Source organism: Taudactylus pleione, unplaced genomic scaffold (genome assembly GCF_031769625.1).
Source record: "Taudactylus pleione unplaced genomic scaffold, aTauple2 ptg000495l, whole genome shotgun sequence".
NCBI classification, from domain to species: Eukaryota; Metazoa; Chordata; class Amphibia; order Anura; family Myobatrachidae; genus Taudactylus; species Taudactylus pleione.
In genome coordinates this window covers 904,638-923,778 of record NW_028284897.1, presented here as the reverse complement: position 1 = coordinate 923,778, position 19,141 = coordinate 904,638, and the positions used below count along the sequence as shown (strand labels likewise).

The window sequence follows — 19,141 nt, the reverse complement described above, 5'->3', positions numbered from 1 at the left end:
CAATGCCCTAAATGGTAACTGGGCTCATCTAACACCTGGCAGAGCTTTAACGCACCCTATCATTGCTGTTGTTTCTATAGACACCAGTCTCCTCGCTCTCTCATCACATGGCTTGCACTACCCCCATGTGAAAGCAGAAGTGGAGAGATATTTAACAGTGTCTTACTTTAACTTTTTCTTATCTATGCTTTGATGAATCATAGGATAATGATCAATATATTAATCTCTCAGTATTCAACATGCATATAATTGACTTTTATTTCTATGTGACACTGCTCAAGAACTATTGACGCATTATAAAGGATACTGTGCCTTTTCTGTATAGTGATTGGATTCATGATATAAGGCTGTCTGCATAGCATTAGAGAAGATATAGGTTTCTAATGTCATATGCTAATGATCACTGTTATCCATCATCTTTCTGCACAAATAGAAGGTTTTATATTAGAGATAACTCAGAATACATTGTACTATCTGCCTGTGCTTGCTGGAATACACAAAATGTTATTCTTTTTCTCCCTCACATATGGGATAGAGGAATAGCTCTATGAATATTTTAGCCCCACTTTTTCTGTCGTAGAAAGAACTATCCCTCTCTCAAGCAGGATTTAGTATAGATTTGTCTATTTTTATATTTATATATATATATATATATATATATATACTTTTCTGGTTGAACTACAACTATTAAATTCTCTTTGATGTCTTGTGCACTATTATTTTAAGAGTATTATTACAATTTACGTTTTAATTTATCAACTTATCATATTCAATTAACTTTCATCATTTAAGAGTGCCCCACAAAATAGTCTTCTTGGCCTGTCTGTGCAGGAATTCTTTCTGCTTTATGAGGGTACTTAAGTCAGTCTTGTGGGTGGGATGTACCACATATGTGGGCTCACCCTGGGAGTAGTGACTTATGGCAGCAGCACGTGCGGCCTGGTCTACCAGTCTCTTGCCATCAGCTTCGGGTGTAGTGTCTCTTGTATGTGCTTTTATCTTTATCACTGAAAGCCTTTAGGGTAACTAGAACGCAGTAGACAGTGCTCTGATATGGATAACATATCCTGTGTGTGTAACTCCATCTACATTGTATCTGGAACCATCTACAAAGAGAGCAAGGTCGGCATCTACAATAGGAACATCTGAAATATTAGATAAGGACAATGATTCCTGCTTCATTAGTTCAACACAATCATGATTGTATATTTTCAGTGTCCTCCTTGATGCTGTCACTATCACTGTCATTGTTATTTGTACTTGTATCTCTTGAAACCTGCGGGAGCAATGATGCAGGATTCAACACTAGACCTTTTAAGAGTGACATTACTTGTACAACAAAACTACCTCATATTGTGTAATCCTAGCAACAGACAAATGCTTTGTTTGAGCCCTACTGAGGATCTTTATAACCCCATGTGGTACTATAAGGGTTATGTGTCCTAACACTATGTTAGCACTTTACAGGGTCTAAGTGACGAGAGTTTTCATGTGATTGTGCAAGGACCCCCTGAGCATGTGAGTTAGACCCATGGCAAAACAGTATAAAGGCTCACTATACTCAGGTACAGCTAATGCTAATGCATTAATGATGTCTTGTTATACAACATAAAAACTTCAATTAATTCAAGTGTTAATTAAAGCGGACTCTGTTGTATAGGTCCCTCTAATGCATCATACAAAAGTTACCATTTATTTTCAGAAGGTATCCCTCTTCTTTAGATACCCTACAACATTTACTGTGCAGAATATTCAGTAATGCTATTATTTCATGCAAACAATCCTGCTCTGAGTCAACACATAAAAGTAAATTGTCCACATATTGTATAACGATTGTGATTGCACTGGCAGGAAGCCAATCTTTTAAAACCAATGACCTTGTCTCTGAGTATTCACTAGGGCTTGTAGCACCCCCTTGTGGCAGTCTAGTCCAAGCACATTGCTTTTCTTGCTGTGTAGAAGCAATAGTTGGATTTCTTTTGTTATTGGGATTGAAAAACAGTAAAACTGTGAGGTGGGTGATATGCCATTCAACACGGTGTGCGGATTAGGTACAGTCCATGTATCAAGCTGTAACCTTTTATTAATCTTTCTTAAATCACGAATCATCCTAAAATAGGGAGATTCATCTGGAATTGGGGTGTTCCTTTTAATAGGAAAAAACTAGTTCCGACTGGAACGACATTCCCTAAGTACCCTGCTTTCAGGTTATCTACCTGTTTGGTTACTGCAGCCACTTGATCTGGTCTTAAAGGGTATTGTTTAACTTGCACATGTAGCTTTAAGTTTCTTTTCCATGGGCTGGATGGGCAGTAGCCTTACATCCATTTTACCCTTTGCCCATAACATATCAGGGACTTTAGCAAATATCTCAGTTAATTATAAGTTTTCAGTGTTAACAACATTAATGAGATATGTTAGTACATTTCTGTATCAAAGGTTATTTTTCCAAGAAGTCCTGGTTTGGAAGTTAAGTCACTTCCCCATCTTTGTATGTTATTGTGGCATTTAATGCTGACCATAGATCTGCCCCTAACAGATTAAGTGGGCAGTCATCAGAGACTATTACACCATTATTTACAATAATCTGCAATGGATTTGTCTTTGGTAAATACTGTATTTCACTATCCAGGCTAGTGAAACGGGACTACAGAGGAGAGCAAAAGTTCTGGTGAGATTAATTTGGACTGAATAAAACTTTTAGCAGCCACAGATGGATACAGTATATTGTGGGCCACTAAGACTGGTTACATTGGGAAGTATGTGACTCTGGGGGCTATCTTCCTATACTTGTCTATGTGTTCTGCCCTGGATTCACAGAGACGAGGGCAGTGGAAACACAAACCATTCTACATATAAGTTTGGGATCTTTGACTACGTGTAACATTAGATAACATTGTAGCAACAGGGGACGCTTTTAGCCTATTTTTTTATTAAACGTGCACCAATATTTTGCCCAAATGGCGCTAACTGTTGTCACTTTCCTGATGATTGCACAACATAAATAGGCTGTGGTGCTCGCTTGTCCTTTCTCATTATATTACAGACAGTACATTGTCTATCAGCCCAATAATAACACCCTCTACACTCACTTCTCCAGCATTTTGTAACATTGCTGTTAGTAATCAGTGACAGATTAATTACGTCCTTATAATACCACAATCAGAGAACTTTTATACATACTTATGTATTGTACTGAGACAAAAGCCAATAGCAAAAAAACAATAATAATTTTGATTTGCAGATGTCACTAACTTACACAGCAGATCAAAGTCTCAGAAAAAAAACTTCCTGTTTAGTATATAAAATGATTGTCACTGAGCCTCATGTAAATTAGGCATATAAAGGCTAAGACCAGAACAATGATGTCGTACCTTCAAATATTTAATATCTCACATCACATTTAGATTTTATTGAACATACACATTAATTTATGTATCTTCCACGTTAACTACTTCTTAAACCTACTAATCCCCATTCATAGCTTCTTTTTACATTTAAAATCATAAATAATTTAGCTCTCTCCACAATGTAACTTGAGGACATTCACACTTCCATGTATTTTTCCTACAGGGATCTATGTATTTCTTATCCCCATCCCAACTTCTGGTATCTGTTCTGGGTTCAGTATATGATACCTTCAGTCTACAAACTCTGCAATTTACAGCACCACAATGCTAAATCATCACATGCCTGACAATCTCTATTGGGCATAACTATTTCTTTTTAGCAATATCATTTTTCACTGAACAATTTGGACCTACTGTCCTTATAGGTGTCTCTTCAAAATAATCCTTAAAGGGCATACAATTAATCTCTTATTCCTTTTCTTGTGACTCTATCTCTAACAAGATCTGTTCTGACACTTTTATTTAATTCCAAAGTTTGCCTTCAAGTTTGTTACTCTTTATGTAGGGGCCATATGACTTATGTATCTGTCGTAATTGAATTGGGTTAAGTGTGTGCCATTTCTGTGTATGCCAACCTTTTTAAAGAGTTTGGACATCAATTCTGTCACCCCAGGACTTAAAACTGTGCGCATATCTGTGGGGGGTCTGACAGTCGGACAGGTGCTTACTGTCTGTATTACCCATATATGTGGGTTTACAAAACCCTTCTCTGTGGGTTTACAAAACCCTCCTCTGTGGGTTACAAAACCCTTCTCTGTGGATTTACAAAACCCTGTTCTATTGTATGAGGTATCTCCTACTTAGGGAATGAATACCAGACAGTCTATTTTTTCTGTTACTAAGGTGGGTATCCTTAGTAGATCTGGGCACACTATAACCGTAACCATACCTTTTGGGATATAGATTGACTGACTGGTAAATTAGTTATAAACAAATCCCAAAATTCTCCTACTCTGGTCTGGAGATAATCTCCAGCAATATGGTAATCTGCCAAAAGACAAAAGGCACTTCTATGTTTGTTTATTCTATATCTGGAAGTAAAAAGATCACAAGGTGTATCAAGGGACAATATTCATACCAACCAAAGAAACCAATAATCAAACTGTTAAATAACAATAACACTTTTGCATTTCTCACATTCAAATCTATAAGGACTATAGTCTGTATACATTTTTAAAGGTTCATTAGACATGTAATTTCATAAAATAAAACCCAAAACAAAAACAAGAGCCTGAGACACATAGATATCCGTTCCTGAATCCCTAGGCAGACACTGGAGCTAACAAAACAGTGGGTCTATCTTAAGTTATAAGAAATCCTTACTGTGCCATCTAAGTAATGCAGCAAGAGCGGTCATCCCAATTTTCTGGAATTCCTGTGACCCACCCACATGTAAAGATTGGTTCCAGAGAATTGATTATTATTTATCAATGGAGGATCTTATACCTCTTCCCACCAATAGGCCGCCTTTTACCACTACTTGGCTGCCATGGTTGGAGTATAAATCCTCAGTGGAGTATAAAAATTATATGTCTCCAACCGTATCTATCCCATAATATGTCTTGGCTTCCTTATTTTTGAATAGATTTACTCTTTTAATATAAGATGACCCTTCCCTATCCCCATCTGATAGTTTTTCTGTACTTTTCTTTTTTGATATTTTATTTTATTTATTTTCCAGTATAGTTATTGTTCATTATATAACTTTATACTAGTTTCCAATTGCTATACATTTTGATATGGATTTACTAGGTTTTGTATGATTCTATATATCTGTATGTTTGCTTTTTGGAACCTTTACTAAAAACAGATTGCACAAAAAAGAGATCCATCCATAATTTCAAAAGAGGTATTGTGAGTCTCAGGATAGGATATGATCATCAATCTATAGGTATATTACCAGCCCAGATACGGTTTTCCCTATATAAGGTCTCAAGGGACAACATATACAGATACAGGGATATTATACTACGTACCAGGTTCCTGTTAATTGGGTTTAGGCTAAATATATAATTCAATATTGTCTATGATAACCCTCTGATCAAGGTAGTGTTTAGAATTAGTGGAATTAATTGGGGATTTCTATTTCACTGGTATCACACAATTTCATATATCATCCCTTCACAGGGGAGTAATGTGCACACACATATATGGATTCATATGGCAGATCTTAGCATAAATCTCAATCAATAAACAGATGCATATGAAGGAAATACAATGCTCTGCACCATTCCCCTACCCTGTCCTGGTTCCCCACACTCTGTGCCCTGCTCCATTCCCCTACCATGTCCTGCTGCCTCCCTCACTCTGTGCCCTGCGCCATTCCCCTACCCTGTCCTGCTGCCTCCCTGACTCTGTGCCCTGCGCCATTCCCCTACCCTGTCCTGCTGCCTCCCCCACTCTGTGCCCTGTACCATTCTCCTACCCTGTCCTGCTGCCTCCCCCGCTCTGTGCCCTGCACCATTCCCCTACCCTGTCCTGCTGCCTCCCCCGCTCTGTGCCCTGCACCATTCCCCTACCCTGTCCTGCTGCCTCCCCCGCTCTGTGCCCTGCACCATTCCCCTACCCTGTCCTGCTGCCTCCCCCACTCTGTGCCCTGCACCATTCCCCTACCCTGTCCTGCTGCCTCCCCCGCTCTGTGCCCTGCACCATTCCCCTACCCTGTCCTGCTGCCTCCCCCGCTCTGTGCCCTGCACCATTCCCCTACCATGTCCTGCTGCCTCCCCCGCTCTGCACCCTGCTCCATTCCCCTACCCTGTCCTGCTGCCTCCCCTGCTCTGTGCCCTGCTCCATTCCCCTACCCTGTCCTGCTGCCTCCCCCGTTCTGTGCCCTGCACCATTCCCCTACCCTGCCCTGCTGCCTCCCCTGCTCTGTGCCCTGCACCATTTCCCTGCCCTGTCCTGCTGCCTCCCCCGTTCTGTGCCCTGCACCATTCCCCTACCATGTCCTGCTGCCTCCCCTGCTCTGTGCCCTGCACCATTTCGCTGCCCTGTCCTGGTGCCTCCCCCACTCTGTGCCGTACTCCATTCCCCTACCATGTCCTGCTGCCTCCCTCACTCTGTGCCCTGCACCATTCCCCTACCCTGTGCTGCTGCCTCCCCCGCTCTGTGCCCTGCTCCATTCCCCTACCCTGTCCTGCTGCCTCCCTCTCTCTGTGCCCTGCTCCATTCCTCTACCCTGTCCTGCTGCCTCCCCCTCTCTGTGCCCTGCTCCATTCCCCCCTACCCTGTGCTGGTGCCTTCCCCCACTCTATGCCCTGCACCATTCCCCTACCCTGTCCTGCCTCCCCCACTCTGAGCCCTGCTCCATTTCACTACCCTGACCTGCTGCCTCCCCATATAGAGGCTGCTTTTGCTACATATATAACCACCTGGAGAACTTTGTGTAGTGTGGACACAGTTGTTAGTAATTATCCTACAAGTTTCCCATGTGTATGTGTGAGGGAGGTCTAGATGGCTATTGTGGTTCACCACCGTCACTGGCTAATGAGGCTTTATGCTCTGTGATGACGGCTAGGGAACGTTACCTAGCAAAGGGCCATATTCATTTCTTTTGCCTCTGCGACAAAGTTCCACCTACCACACTTTTCACCGACATCGTGTGTTTTGGACGCGAAAACTTACCATGCGCGCCCCCACTTTTCACCTTATTCAATTCCAAACCAGACAAAAATGGCAAGCGGTGAATTCAGAACAGGTGGAAAGTGCTGTCAGAAATGGGGAAATCAGCCTGGACCCCGCAAAAAGATGCTCTAACATTGGGTATCAATGTAGAAGTGTTCCAGTAGCCCTAATAAAACTATTTGGGGTACTGAAGTTGTTTAATATTCTTGTTATTAGCTTCCTTGTTAAAGTGGTGAAGAATAGCATTAAGCAGTATTTTTTGTGAAAATAAGTAGTCCTGTCAAATTTGGGGTACTTGAACATGGGTGCTAGCATATTTTAATGTCTCTAAAGTGAAGTTTTCAAAAACTTTGCCAGTCCCCTCCACTAGCCGCCTCCCTGCAGTGGCAGACGAAAGCTGGAGCTCACTCCTAAGCTCCGACTTCCGGCTCCCACAGAGAGCACTATGGGAGGGATGTCATTACGTCTTTCCCACAGATCCATGGAGCCGCAGTCGGACCGGACGGCAGCAGGCACAAGAGCGGGGCTTAAGGTAAGTATTGTGTTTGTATTTTAATTGTATTTTTTTCAGAAGCGCCAGCACTGGGGGCACGAGTAAAGGGGGCATTACTACTGGGGGGATTACTACAGGGGGCATTACTACTGGAGTCACTACTATAGGGGGCATTACTACTGGGGGCACTACTATTGGGGGCATTACTACTGGGGGCACTACTATAGCGGGCATTACAACTGGGGACACTACTATTGGGAGCATTACCAATGGGTGCACTATTATAGGGGGCACTACTACTGGGGGCATCACTACTATAGGGGGCACTATTACTGGGTGGATTACTATAGGGGGCATTACTACTGGGGGCACTACTAATGGGGTCATTACCAATTGAGGCACTACTAGTGTGGGCATTCCCACTGCAGGTACTACTAATGGGGGCACTGCATGGGGGGCACCACTACTGTGGCCATTGTGGAAGGGGCACCACTGCTGTGGGCATTGTATAAGGGGCACTACTACTGTGGGCCTTGTGTATAAGGGGCACTAATTTGGGCATTGTGTAAAATGAGCACCACTGTGTGTCATAACATGAATAAGGGACTACTGTGTGGCATGATTTGATTTGGGGATAATGTATTATTACTGCGTGTAGCATGTATTATAAAGGGCATTACTCCATGTGGCATAATGTGTAAGGCGCTTTACTGTGCATGGCAATTATTCGCCATAAGGGGAGAGCTTGGGGGAAGCCCAGCACCTCCATAAGTGCTGGGCACACCCCACAGTGTGATGAATTGGGGGTCTTCTGCAAGGACACGCCCCCTTTCCAGAAGCGCACACAGAAGAACGCCATCTAAAAAAAGTTATTTCTTTATTTTGGGGGATGGAGGAGGGCGCAACTTTGGAACTTTCACCCTGAGCTCCACAATGTCTAGAACCAGCCCTGGGTAGAATCCAGCTGTTTGCTCCTTTGGTGGATTTATGGTGACGCATGAACCACAAAGTATTTCATGGTGGTGGTTAGAATATAAATTAAAAACTTAGTTTTTCTTCACTTTCTTGCAATTCAATGAAAAATGTTTTTGCCTATTTTGGGGAGATTATTTTTGGCCTGTTTAGGAGAATGGTATTTTCTTGAAAAAAAACCAAGGTACTAAATGTGTGGGCACTGCATAAATAATACAAAGCAGAGACAATTATTGTCACCACCACAAATCTACACTACAAGGGCCGGGAATAAAGGCCTCAGTGATCTGGCTGCTGTCTCCTAACAACACTACAAGATCCATCCCGCAGACCTTCATAGACTATGTGATATAATGTGTATAGTGCTGAAGAGCGGTGCTGCCAAGGTGGTCACTGGTGAGGGTACATAGACTATGTGATATAATGTGTATAGTGCTGAAGAGCGGCGCTGCCAAGGTGGTCACTGGTGAGGGTACATAAACTATGTGATGTATACTATGGTGTTACAGATAATGACTGTAACTGTACGTTCCTTATATATATTAATCAACCCGAGGTCATTATTCCCCATTTCTCTCCCATGGATGGATTATACTGATCAGCATGTGGTCATCACAGATACATGTAATATATAAGAGGATCCAACAATGTGTAGTGTTTTATGCTGATCACAGTAAGCTCAGTCGTTCATTTGGGATATTGTACAGGCGACGTGTACCACCCCCCAAGGCAAATTATATTGCATACCCCGACTCACTGTAATGCAGAAGATAGGCCGCTTATAACAGCTTCCACTCTTCTTAGAAGGCTTTCTGCAAGTGTTTGGAGGGTTTCTGTGGGAATTTGTGCCCATTCATTCTGTAGAGCATTTATGAGGTCAGACACTGATGTTGGACGAGAACGCCTGGCTCGCAATCTCCAATCCAGTTCAACCCAAAGGTGCTCGATGGGGTTGAGGTCAGGGCTCAGTGTGAGACAGTCAAATTCTTCCACAGCAAACTCATCAAACCAGGTCTTTATAGTCCTTGCTTTTTTGCACTGGGACACAGTCATGTTGGAATAGAAAGTGCCTTCCCCAAACTTCTCCATCCCCTCTAGCATTAAAAATGTTCACAAGGTTTATTACATCCCCATATTGACCCAGTTGACGTCTTTAGCCACAGCTTGGATGTGTCACGAGGTCTCCGGGTTAGGCCGCCTGGCGGCGTTTAAAATTATGTTGTTACCAAAACTGATGCACCTATTTCATGCCATTCCCTATGCAATTCCCCATACATTACAACAGATGAGACGATTGATGTTTTCTAATGTGTGGAAACGTAAGCCACCCATAATGGCATATAATCGTATGATTCACTGAAAACCGCGGGGGGATCTTACCCTTCCTGATCTTATTAGATATCATGAGGCTGTCCTACTCTCCCAATTAGGTGACTGGTTTCTGCCCTCATTCTAAGCCCTGGGTGGATTTGGAACATGCTCTTGTTAAAGTTTCCCCTTCCTGACCTTCTTTGGCTTACCCATCAGCTCCGTCCTTACCCTCCACTGTTCCCCTGAAACTTTCCTCGACGTCTTAAGAGTTTGGGATCTTAAGCACAAGACCCATTTGCGTTTACCCTTCCCACAAGGAATGTTTCCCTCCAGGCGTTAGATAGATCTCTGCCCCATCTGCATATCTCCTATTGGATGCGCCTAGGTATCGGGTCTCTGACAGATTTCCTTTCCCCATCTTCCATCTTAACCATTGTCTGACCTTTGTGTTAAATCGAATGTAAGTTCCTCAGCCTGGTTCTATTACCTTCAACTTAAACACTGGGTTTATAGTATGTATACTGATCCCAATGTGTTTCAATTACCCCCGGATCGAGTTTTAGGCAGGTTGACTAGACCTTCTTCCTGTGGTTCCATATCTTACTGGTATATTTATTGTCCTCCCCCAGTTCTGATGGATAAGTCCCTAGTTCAACTTAAATGGGAGACTGACCTCCAACGTACTTTCACCCATAAACAGTGGGAATACATTCAACTTTCTTCCTTCTCCCTCTCTAAATGCACCAATCAAACTGAAATGCATATCAAGCTCTTAGATTGTACTTCACTCCCTCTAAACTCCATAAGATATGGTGTGCGACTTCAATATTTTGGTGGCGTCTCTGCCGTTCTGGCGGCTCTATTTTCCATGTTTTTGGGAATGTCCTGTTTTACGTCCTTTTTGAACGGAAGTGTTTACCCTTATATATGATGTATTAGGCCTCACCTTAACCCCAGACCCCCTCCATAGCCCTTCTACATTGGTATCCTTCCACTGTTCCTAAATCTGCCCACTGTGTCCTTGGTCACATTATAGTATCTGCCAGGGCCACCATAGCCCAGCATTGAAATTCCACTTCCCTTCCTCCATTTGCAAAAGTTATTTCTAATGGTGCATACACACAGGTCGATTTTTTGGAGGACTGAACGATAACGATGTCGTTATCATTCAGTCGTCCAAAAGATTGTCCAGTTTCAGCTCCAAAATGATGAACGATAACTACCAATGCACGATCCCGTTTGTAGTTGGTAGTTCCCTATCATCGCCCAAACCTCCTGTCCAACGATGAGGGAGGGGCCTGGCACTGAACGAAATCATTCTTGATTTTGTTCAGTGTTTGTGCTCACAGAGCACACCCCTGCCGGGGACACACAGGACGATTTCATCGGGGAGAAAATCATCCTGTGTGTACGCATCAAAATTTCATTTCGAAATGAAGACTAAAGAGATTCCTTATTTTTCAACCCCTTCTTTTTCCATTATGAAGTGGCTTCCATGGCACATATATGTTACAGAGGGTAAGGGTGACCCCCCGGCACATGCTGCTCCTCCTATTTGTTTGCTGATGACTGTAGATGACCTGTTTTCCCTATCCCACCCTTTATGCTTGTTTTTCCCCCTGTTGTTGTCCCCTATTTTTTCTGTACCCCTACAATTTATTTTTGTATATTTTCAATAAAAATGTAATGATGAAGAAAAAAAATGGGACACATTGTATTTACAAATCCAACTTTATTGATAAAATATTTGAGAGAGTGTGCAGTGTATTTTACTTCACATTTTCTATTTCACAATTTTCCTTTTCTTTCTATTTTTATTTAGCTATTTTTAAAACTTGATTCCACATTTTAGAATGAAACTTTAAAAGTTATAATTTATTATAATTTTCTGTGCGTGCACCATAGCTGACAAAGCTTTCTTTTCCTCATTGTGTCATTGATAAGTTGTGTCTATGGTTGCGCCCCCCAGTCAGGAGAAATATTTTTGTTAAATCTGGGAGTTTGTCATCCGTAAGATAAAATATCCCGTTTGACTGATTTACATTCAATTTTCTCACCTATATTGATTCCCCTCCCTATGGTCCACCTCCCTATGATCCACCTCCTTACGTCAAATTACATAGAGGTGTTTAGAAAATTATTTTCAAGTTTTTATTGAATCTACACATTACATAAACATCATGGTTACGATCATTTCAAATGCTAAAAAACAGATACAGCATCCACAGCAGTAAATATAATTATACAGAGTAAAAAATAAAAAGAAATTAAATGATAATAAACCTGATCACACTTATTAAAAAAAAAAAAAAGAAAAAATCTAATTTTCCTTCCCAGGACTAGAACTTTTCACCTTGTGCTTCCTAAACCTTTTCTCTATCACTGCTCTCTCTCCACCTGCTAGTGATGGAGCTGGGCTCATATTACACCTATTTCTATTATGTTCATGTATTCTATTATCCCTATCATCAAAGCCACTTCCATATATCTTGCTCATAAAGTGTATTTCAATTTCTTTTTCAATCATTTAATAGTCAACAATATACTTGTCATATTTATATACTTTTATACAATATAGTCCCATTTTATCACGTTATTAAATCCACATATTACACGTTATCAGTGGGCGCTTAAGTTCACTAGTATACAAACAAAATGAAAGAGTAAATATGAGAAAAGGTTTATAATTGAGAATAGATTAACAAGTTGTTAGCCATGTATATAATGGCAACATGTGAATATAATATATAAGGATTTGTATTGTATTGAACCACACAATACATATTTGTTCCCCCCCATGTTTTTACTTGGCCTCAAACCTATAACCTCTTCTTTAGTAGACATAAGATTTAACCACTGCTCTACACCCCACAAACACCATGAAATACATGCATCTTCTTTACCTAGTAAAGGAAATATACCACTAGTTACACCACTCTAACCACAATGTGTCTTAGTGGTGCATCTATTAATGATGAATAGACCTAAATACAGAGAGAATTACATGCCTTATCCTGCACATCCCATCATTGTAGGCTGGTCTCCTCCATCAGTTATTCATGTCATCCTGGTATTGTGTTACCTACACATGTGGGGAATACGGGTAACAGACCTAAATACAGAGAGAATTACATGTCTTATCCTGTACATCCCATCATTGTAGGCTGGTCTCCTCCATCAGTTATTCATGTCATCCTGGTATTGTGTTACCTACACATGTGGGGAATACGGGTAACAGACCTAAATACAGAGAGAATTACATGTCTTATCCTGCACATCCCATCATTGTAGGCTGGTCTCCTCCATCAGTTATTCATGTCATCCTGGTATTGTGTTACCTACACATGTGGGGAATACGGGTAACAGACCTAAATACAGTGAGAATTACATGTCCTATCCTGCACATCCCATCATTGTAGGCTGGTCTCCTCTATCAGTTATTCATGTCATCCTAGTATTGTGTTACCTACACATGTGGGGAATACGGGTAACAGACCTAAATACAGAGAGAATTACATGTCTTATCCTGCACATTCCAGCACTGTAGGCTGGTCTCCTCTATCAGTTATTCATGTCATCCTGGTATTGTGTTACCTACACATGTGGGGAATACGGGTAACAGACCTAAATACAGAGAGAATTACATGTCTTATCCTGCACATTCCATCATTGTAGGCTGGTCTCCATCAGTTATTCATGTCATCCTGGTATTGTGTTACCTACACATGTGGGGAATACGGGTAACAGACTCCACACAAGTCAGGTAACCCCTATATGTACAGAAAGTTGCAGTTATGGCCCCATATACAGGTCCAGCTGACCAGGCTGACTACACCAACATCTAAGCACAGGACTCAATCTTTATCATGGGTGGCCAACCAGTCGGAGGCAAAGAGCCAAAAAATATATGTAGTCAACCGAAAAAGCTGATAGCATACGCGCGTGTCCTAGCTGACACAAGGCCACGACCAATTTTTGTGTGCACGCCTTTGGTATGACATTTGCAGGAGCATGACCTTGTGTCACACCCCCATTTTTAGTCACGCTGGGGGCGAGCCCAGGACATTGAAAATACACATTTTACATAATCTTCTCAATATACATTTTTCACTGTTCAAGTGAAAACAAAGCCAGAGCAATATAGAAAACATTGAAATAGCCACGTTCACATAATACACAGAAACAAGCCAGATCCACATAAAATACACATCCACACAAAATACACAGAAACAAGGCAGATCCACATAAAATACATATTGAAATCCAGAAAAACATTAAATACATTGAGAATGCCAGTGCCCATTATGCTGTGCCCCCTGTAGTTGTGCCCCATATGCAGTGCCCCTTGTAGCTGTGCACATTATGCAATGCCCCAAGTAGTTGTGGCCATTAAGCAATGCCCCCAGTAGTTGTGGCCATTAAGCAATGCCTCCAGTAGTTGTGGCGCTTATGCAATGCCCCCTGTAGCTGTGCCCATTATGCAATGCCCTCTGTAGTTGTGCCCATTATGCAATGCCCCCTGTAGCTGTGCCCATTACACAATGTCCCCTGTAGCTGTGCCCATTACACAATGCCCCCTGTAGCTGTGCCCACTATGCAATGCCCTCTGTAGTTGTGCCCCTTCTGCAATGCCCCCTGTAGTTGTGTCCCTTAAGCAATGGCTCCTGTAGTTGTGACCCTTATGCAATGCCATCTGTAGTTGTGTCCCTTCTGAAATGCCCCCTGTAGCTGTGCCCATTATACAATGCCATTAGTTGTGGACCTTATGCAGTGCCCCCAGTAGCTGTGCCCATTAAGCAATTGCCTCAGTAGTTGTGGCCTTTAAGCAATGCCCCTTTAGCTGTGCCCATTATACAATGCACTCTGTAGTTGTACCACTTCTCCAATGCCCCCTTAGAGCTGTGCCCTTTAAGCAATGCCTCCAGCAGTTGTGCCCCTTCTGCATTGTCCGTTGTAGCTGTGCCCATTAAGCAATGCCTCCTCTAGCTGTGCCCCTCCTGCAATATCCCTGTAGTCGTGCCCCCTAAGGAAGTGCCCCCAGCACTAGCGCTCCCCCTCCCAGCCCACACCCCTATGAAGAAACGTACCTTAATGCTGGCACCGCTCCACGCCATCAGGGCTCCTGAGTCCTGCCGTCGCTGCTGCTGCCGCCTGCTGGATCTAACTGGATCCAGCAGAAGCGCGGACTCCTCACATGGCGAGTGACATCAGGACACCACCCGTGCATTGCATTACTGGGAACACTGGCCTCAGCAGCGATCAGAGGCTTCTTTAGTCTCTAATGGCTTCAGAGACCAGTATTCTCAGTAATAATGGGGGTCTGCCGAGCTGCATTAGAAGCTCAAAATAGCCTCATGCGGCTCGAGAGCCGCAGGTTGGCAACCCCTGATCTATAGTATCACTGAGCCCTTGTGGGAACAAGGTTTGTAATGTAAACATCCATAATGCCTCTTTAGCACATAAGTACCTGAGCCTCTCTGCACCCCTGCTTGTCCTCCTCACATGCTGCACCCCTACATGTGACAGGTCTTCAGGAGCGCAGCTGTGATTGGTAGCAAAGTGCTGCGACACACTGTGCGGCTGGTGACCCTTTACCATGTTCATCTGTGTTCCCTGAATCTAGATTTCAGGGAGTGAATGGTACATCCAGCATACTGTATGACAAAAAGGCTTTTATTATATACATTAATGTACACAGCTTTTACAGTAGTTATTATCGATGCAGTACCTAATATACATTAGTTGCATCAATCGGCCATAGTGTAAATAATCAGCAGCTATTTAATATCCAAAGCATATAAATGTGATATAGGTGAATAAAATGGTGAGAGCAAAAACCACACTGCGATCAGTCACCAGGAGCATCTGCAGGTCATATTTACAGAGCTGATAACACTGTAACTGTATATGATGGTAGCGCAATAAACACCAATTGGTAGGAACTATTGGGGTCCCATGAGGATGTAGAAACTCCAACTAGGATGAGTCTCCCCAGATTAGTATTTATTGTGCTCATTATTCAGATGCTATTCATTGTGTTTTCCCTCTACACACCTGGATTGTGCTCTGTGCAGCACTTTGGGTCCATGAATATCAGCTCATTGAAGTTGTATTTCTCCTGTGTCTAGTTCCCTGATGTCTATGAAGATCTGATTTCTGATTAAAACATTTCCCACACTCAGAGCATGGAAATGGTTTCTCCCGTGTGACGTCTCTGATGTTTAACAAGATCTGATTTCTGTGCAAAACACTTCCCACACTCAGAACATGGAAATGGTTTCTCACCTGTGTGACTTCTCTGATGACTATCAAGACCTGATTTCTGTGCAAAACATTTCCCACACTCAGAACATGGAAATGGTTTCTCACCTGTGTGACTTCTCTGATGTATAACAAGCGCTGCTTTATATGAAAAACATTTCCCACATTCAGAGCAAGTAAACGGCTTCTCACCAGTGTGTGTAATCTGATGTCTAACACAGAGAGATTTCTGGGTAATGCATTTCCCACACACAGAGCATAGAAATGGCTTCTCACCTGTATGAGTTCTCTGATGTGTAACAAGATCAAATTTATGTGTAAAACATTTCCGACACTCAGAACATGAAAATGACTTCACACCTGTGTGAGTTCTCTGATGTGTAACAAAATCAGATTTTACTGTAAAACCTTTCCCACACTCAGAGCATGGAAATTGCTTCTCACCTGTGTGACGTCTCTGATGTGTAACAAGATGTGATATCAGTGTAAAACATTTTCCACACTCAGAACATAGAAATGGCTTCTCACCTGTGTGACATCTTTGATGTGCAACAAGATCAGATTTCTGTGTAAAACATTTTCCACACTCAGAGCATGGAAATGGCTTCTTACCTGTGTGAGTTTTCTGATGTCTAACAGAAACTGACTGAAATATAGAACTTTTACCAGATTTAGAACAAGATAATATTCTATTACCTATATGAGCTGTACTGTGTGTAGCAAGTTCTGAATTATCAGGAGGAGAACGTTCCTCATGATTAGAAGGACCAAATGACATATCCACACTGTGAAGTGCTGGATGTATATTTAGGGTCATTGGAGTTTCTCTTAAGGAATCCTGTCGGATGTTCTTATCTTCTATTTTAAAATCTGGTGACACGATGAGATCTCTCTGCGAGGGATTCCTGCTTGTGTGTCCATCTTCTGGAAACAAATGTATAAGAATAAACAATTTACATTGAGAGCAAATGTTCTTGGATATCACAGTGCTTTCTTAAGCTTTACATGTCTAACACTGAGCAGATTGTCTTCCCACCATCTGGCGTCCCCTCACCTCCATCGACAACCTCACAATCTCTTCTATCCCACAAGTCTGCTGTCTTGGAGATATCCTTAACTCTGCCCTCTGCTTCCATACCCACATTCAGTTCTTCTCCCAGTCTTTCACTTCTACCTTCAAAATATCTCTAGGATCAGACCCTTTCTTACCCTAGAGGTAACCAAGAGATTGGGGGGAGGAGACTGGCCAAATCACTGGGCTGGTAACACACAGTGATATGATGTGAGGGGGGAGAGCATGAGACTAATAGGGGTTGATGGCAGCTGACTCCCCCACTTTGCAGATACAATTCCCTCATAAGCTTGTACATTGATGTGGTGACTGAGTAAGAAGAATATGTGATGTGTTTATAACTCACCTGTGCTGATGTCTGTAGGGATTTGTTCCTCCTTACACTGCTTATCACTCCTCATATACATCTCTTCTTCTCCCTCTATATCTTCTGCCTTCATATCAGTCACATACGTCTCTTCTTCTCCCTCTATATCTTCTGCCTTCATATCAGTCACATACGTCTCTTCTTCTCCCTCTATATCTTCTGCCTTCATATCAGTCACATACGTCTCTTCTTCTCCCTTCATATCAGTCACATACGTCTCTTCTTCTCCCTCTATATCTTCTGCCATATTATCAGTCACATACAGGTCTTCTCCCTCTATATCTGCCTTATTATCAGTCACATACGTCTCTTCTCCATCTGTATCTTCTGCCTTAATATCAGCAAGATCTTCACTCTAAATGATCCATATAACAATAATGTCTGATTTAATTGAGAATAAACAGTACAATATCAGTATAAAAGACACCCACAGCTTCTCTGCAGATCATATAGTGACAGTCACTTTGGTATATTGGTGAGACCCTAAATCCCACCTACCTGATGCTCCTGTGGGGTCCTGTGATTCTCCTCTGTACAGTCCTGTGAATAAAGAGGACGGGGACATCTCTCTGGGGTATTACTGTTACTGGCTCCATCTGTAGGAGACACACAGTGACTGAGTACATTGTATATATAGATGTGCCCTTACACATCTTTCTTGAGAGATTGTAGGTCCTGCGCAAGTGGTGTAGATGGTACTGCTTGCCACAGGTATGCTGCTGCACTGGGGGATGCCTGACCTCATCCAGTGGGTAAATACAGAGAAACGTGGGGACCAGATGCTGCGCACAACCTATTTCCTGAACTCTGTATATTCTAAATATATTCTAAAGTAGTAGAACCCAAAATGATGAGAGGGTACCAACTAAGAAACAAATGTTGCTTTTACTGATAAAAGTTTCACAATAATAGTCACTACAATTGTAATGCAATATAATATGGTGCCTGTAAACCATTGGTTATACACCAACAGATTAAACAAACAAATAAACACAATGGACAATGCTGCAATATGTCAAAATTGTCAGAAGGAAAAGTAAACAAATATAAACAAAAATAAACAAAATATAGACAAATGTAGACAAAATATAAATAGCAAATGTGCCGATCTATTTGTGAATAGGAACTGGTACTGGTCTCAACCTTAGATGCCGCCAACTGAATAGTCAATCTGATAGATGGTTAAAGTATAGTGTTTAGTCAGGGAGATCTAGCGGCGTCCCGCTAGTTCCAAAGGGGTACCTCGGTGGTATGCTGTAAGTCCTGTGGATGTCTGTACGTTGCCCGGGTTATTCTCCGTGTAGTGTGGGGGAGGCTGGCTGTGGCAAGCGCCGGGGATCACTCTGCGTCACGGGTGCCCTGAGTGCCGAGATCACGGACACTGTCCCTGTTGCCAGGGGGCAGGTCCGTGCGCGTGCACCAGGTGGTGATTACATCCTCCTGAGCGTGCTATCTATAATGTGTAGCTGATAGGCTGGATAATAAGGTTCCACATACATAGATGAATAGGTATGATATTGCTTGTATAAATGTATCTACACATATATATATATGCAAAGTATACATATATATATATATATATATACATACACACAAATAAACGATAAAATAAAGATAAATAAAAATAATAA

At 42.1% G+C, this 19,141-nt stretch overlaps 1 protein-coding gene across 1 annotated transcript in view; it reads right to left on the bottom strand.

Annotated features, from left to right (window-relative positions):
- Nucleotides 1-19,141, bottom strand: part of LOC148502496 (uncharacterized) — a 258,997-nt gene that overhangs the window by 174,784 nt on the left and 65,072 nt on the right. The window contains 3 exon segments of the mRNA XM_088449791.1: nucleotides 15,990-16,995; nucleotides 17,490-17,865; nucleotides 18,009-18,106. Coding sequence (XP_088305917.1) covers nucleotides 15,990-16,995; nucleotides 17,490-17,865; nucleotides 18,009-18,106 — 1,480 coding nt within the window.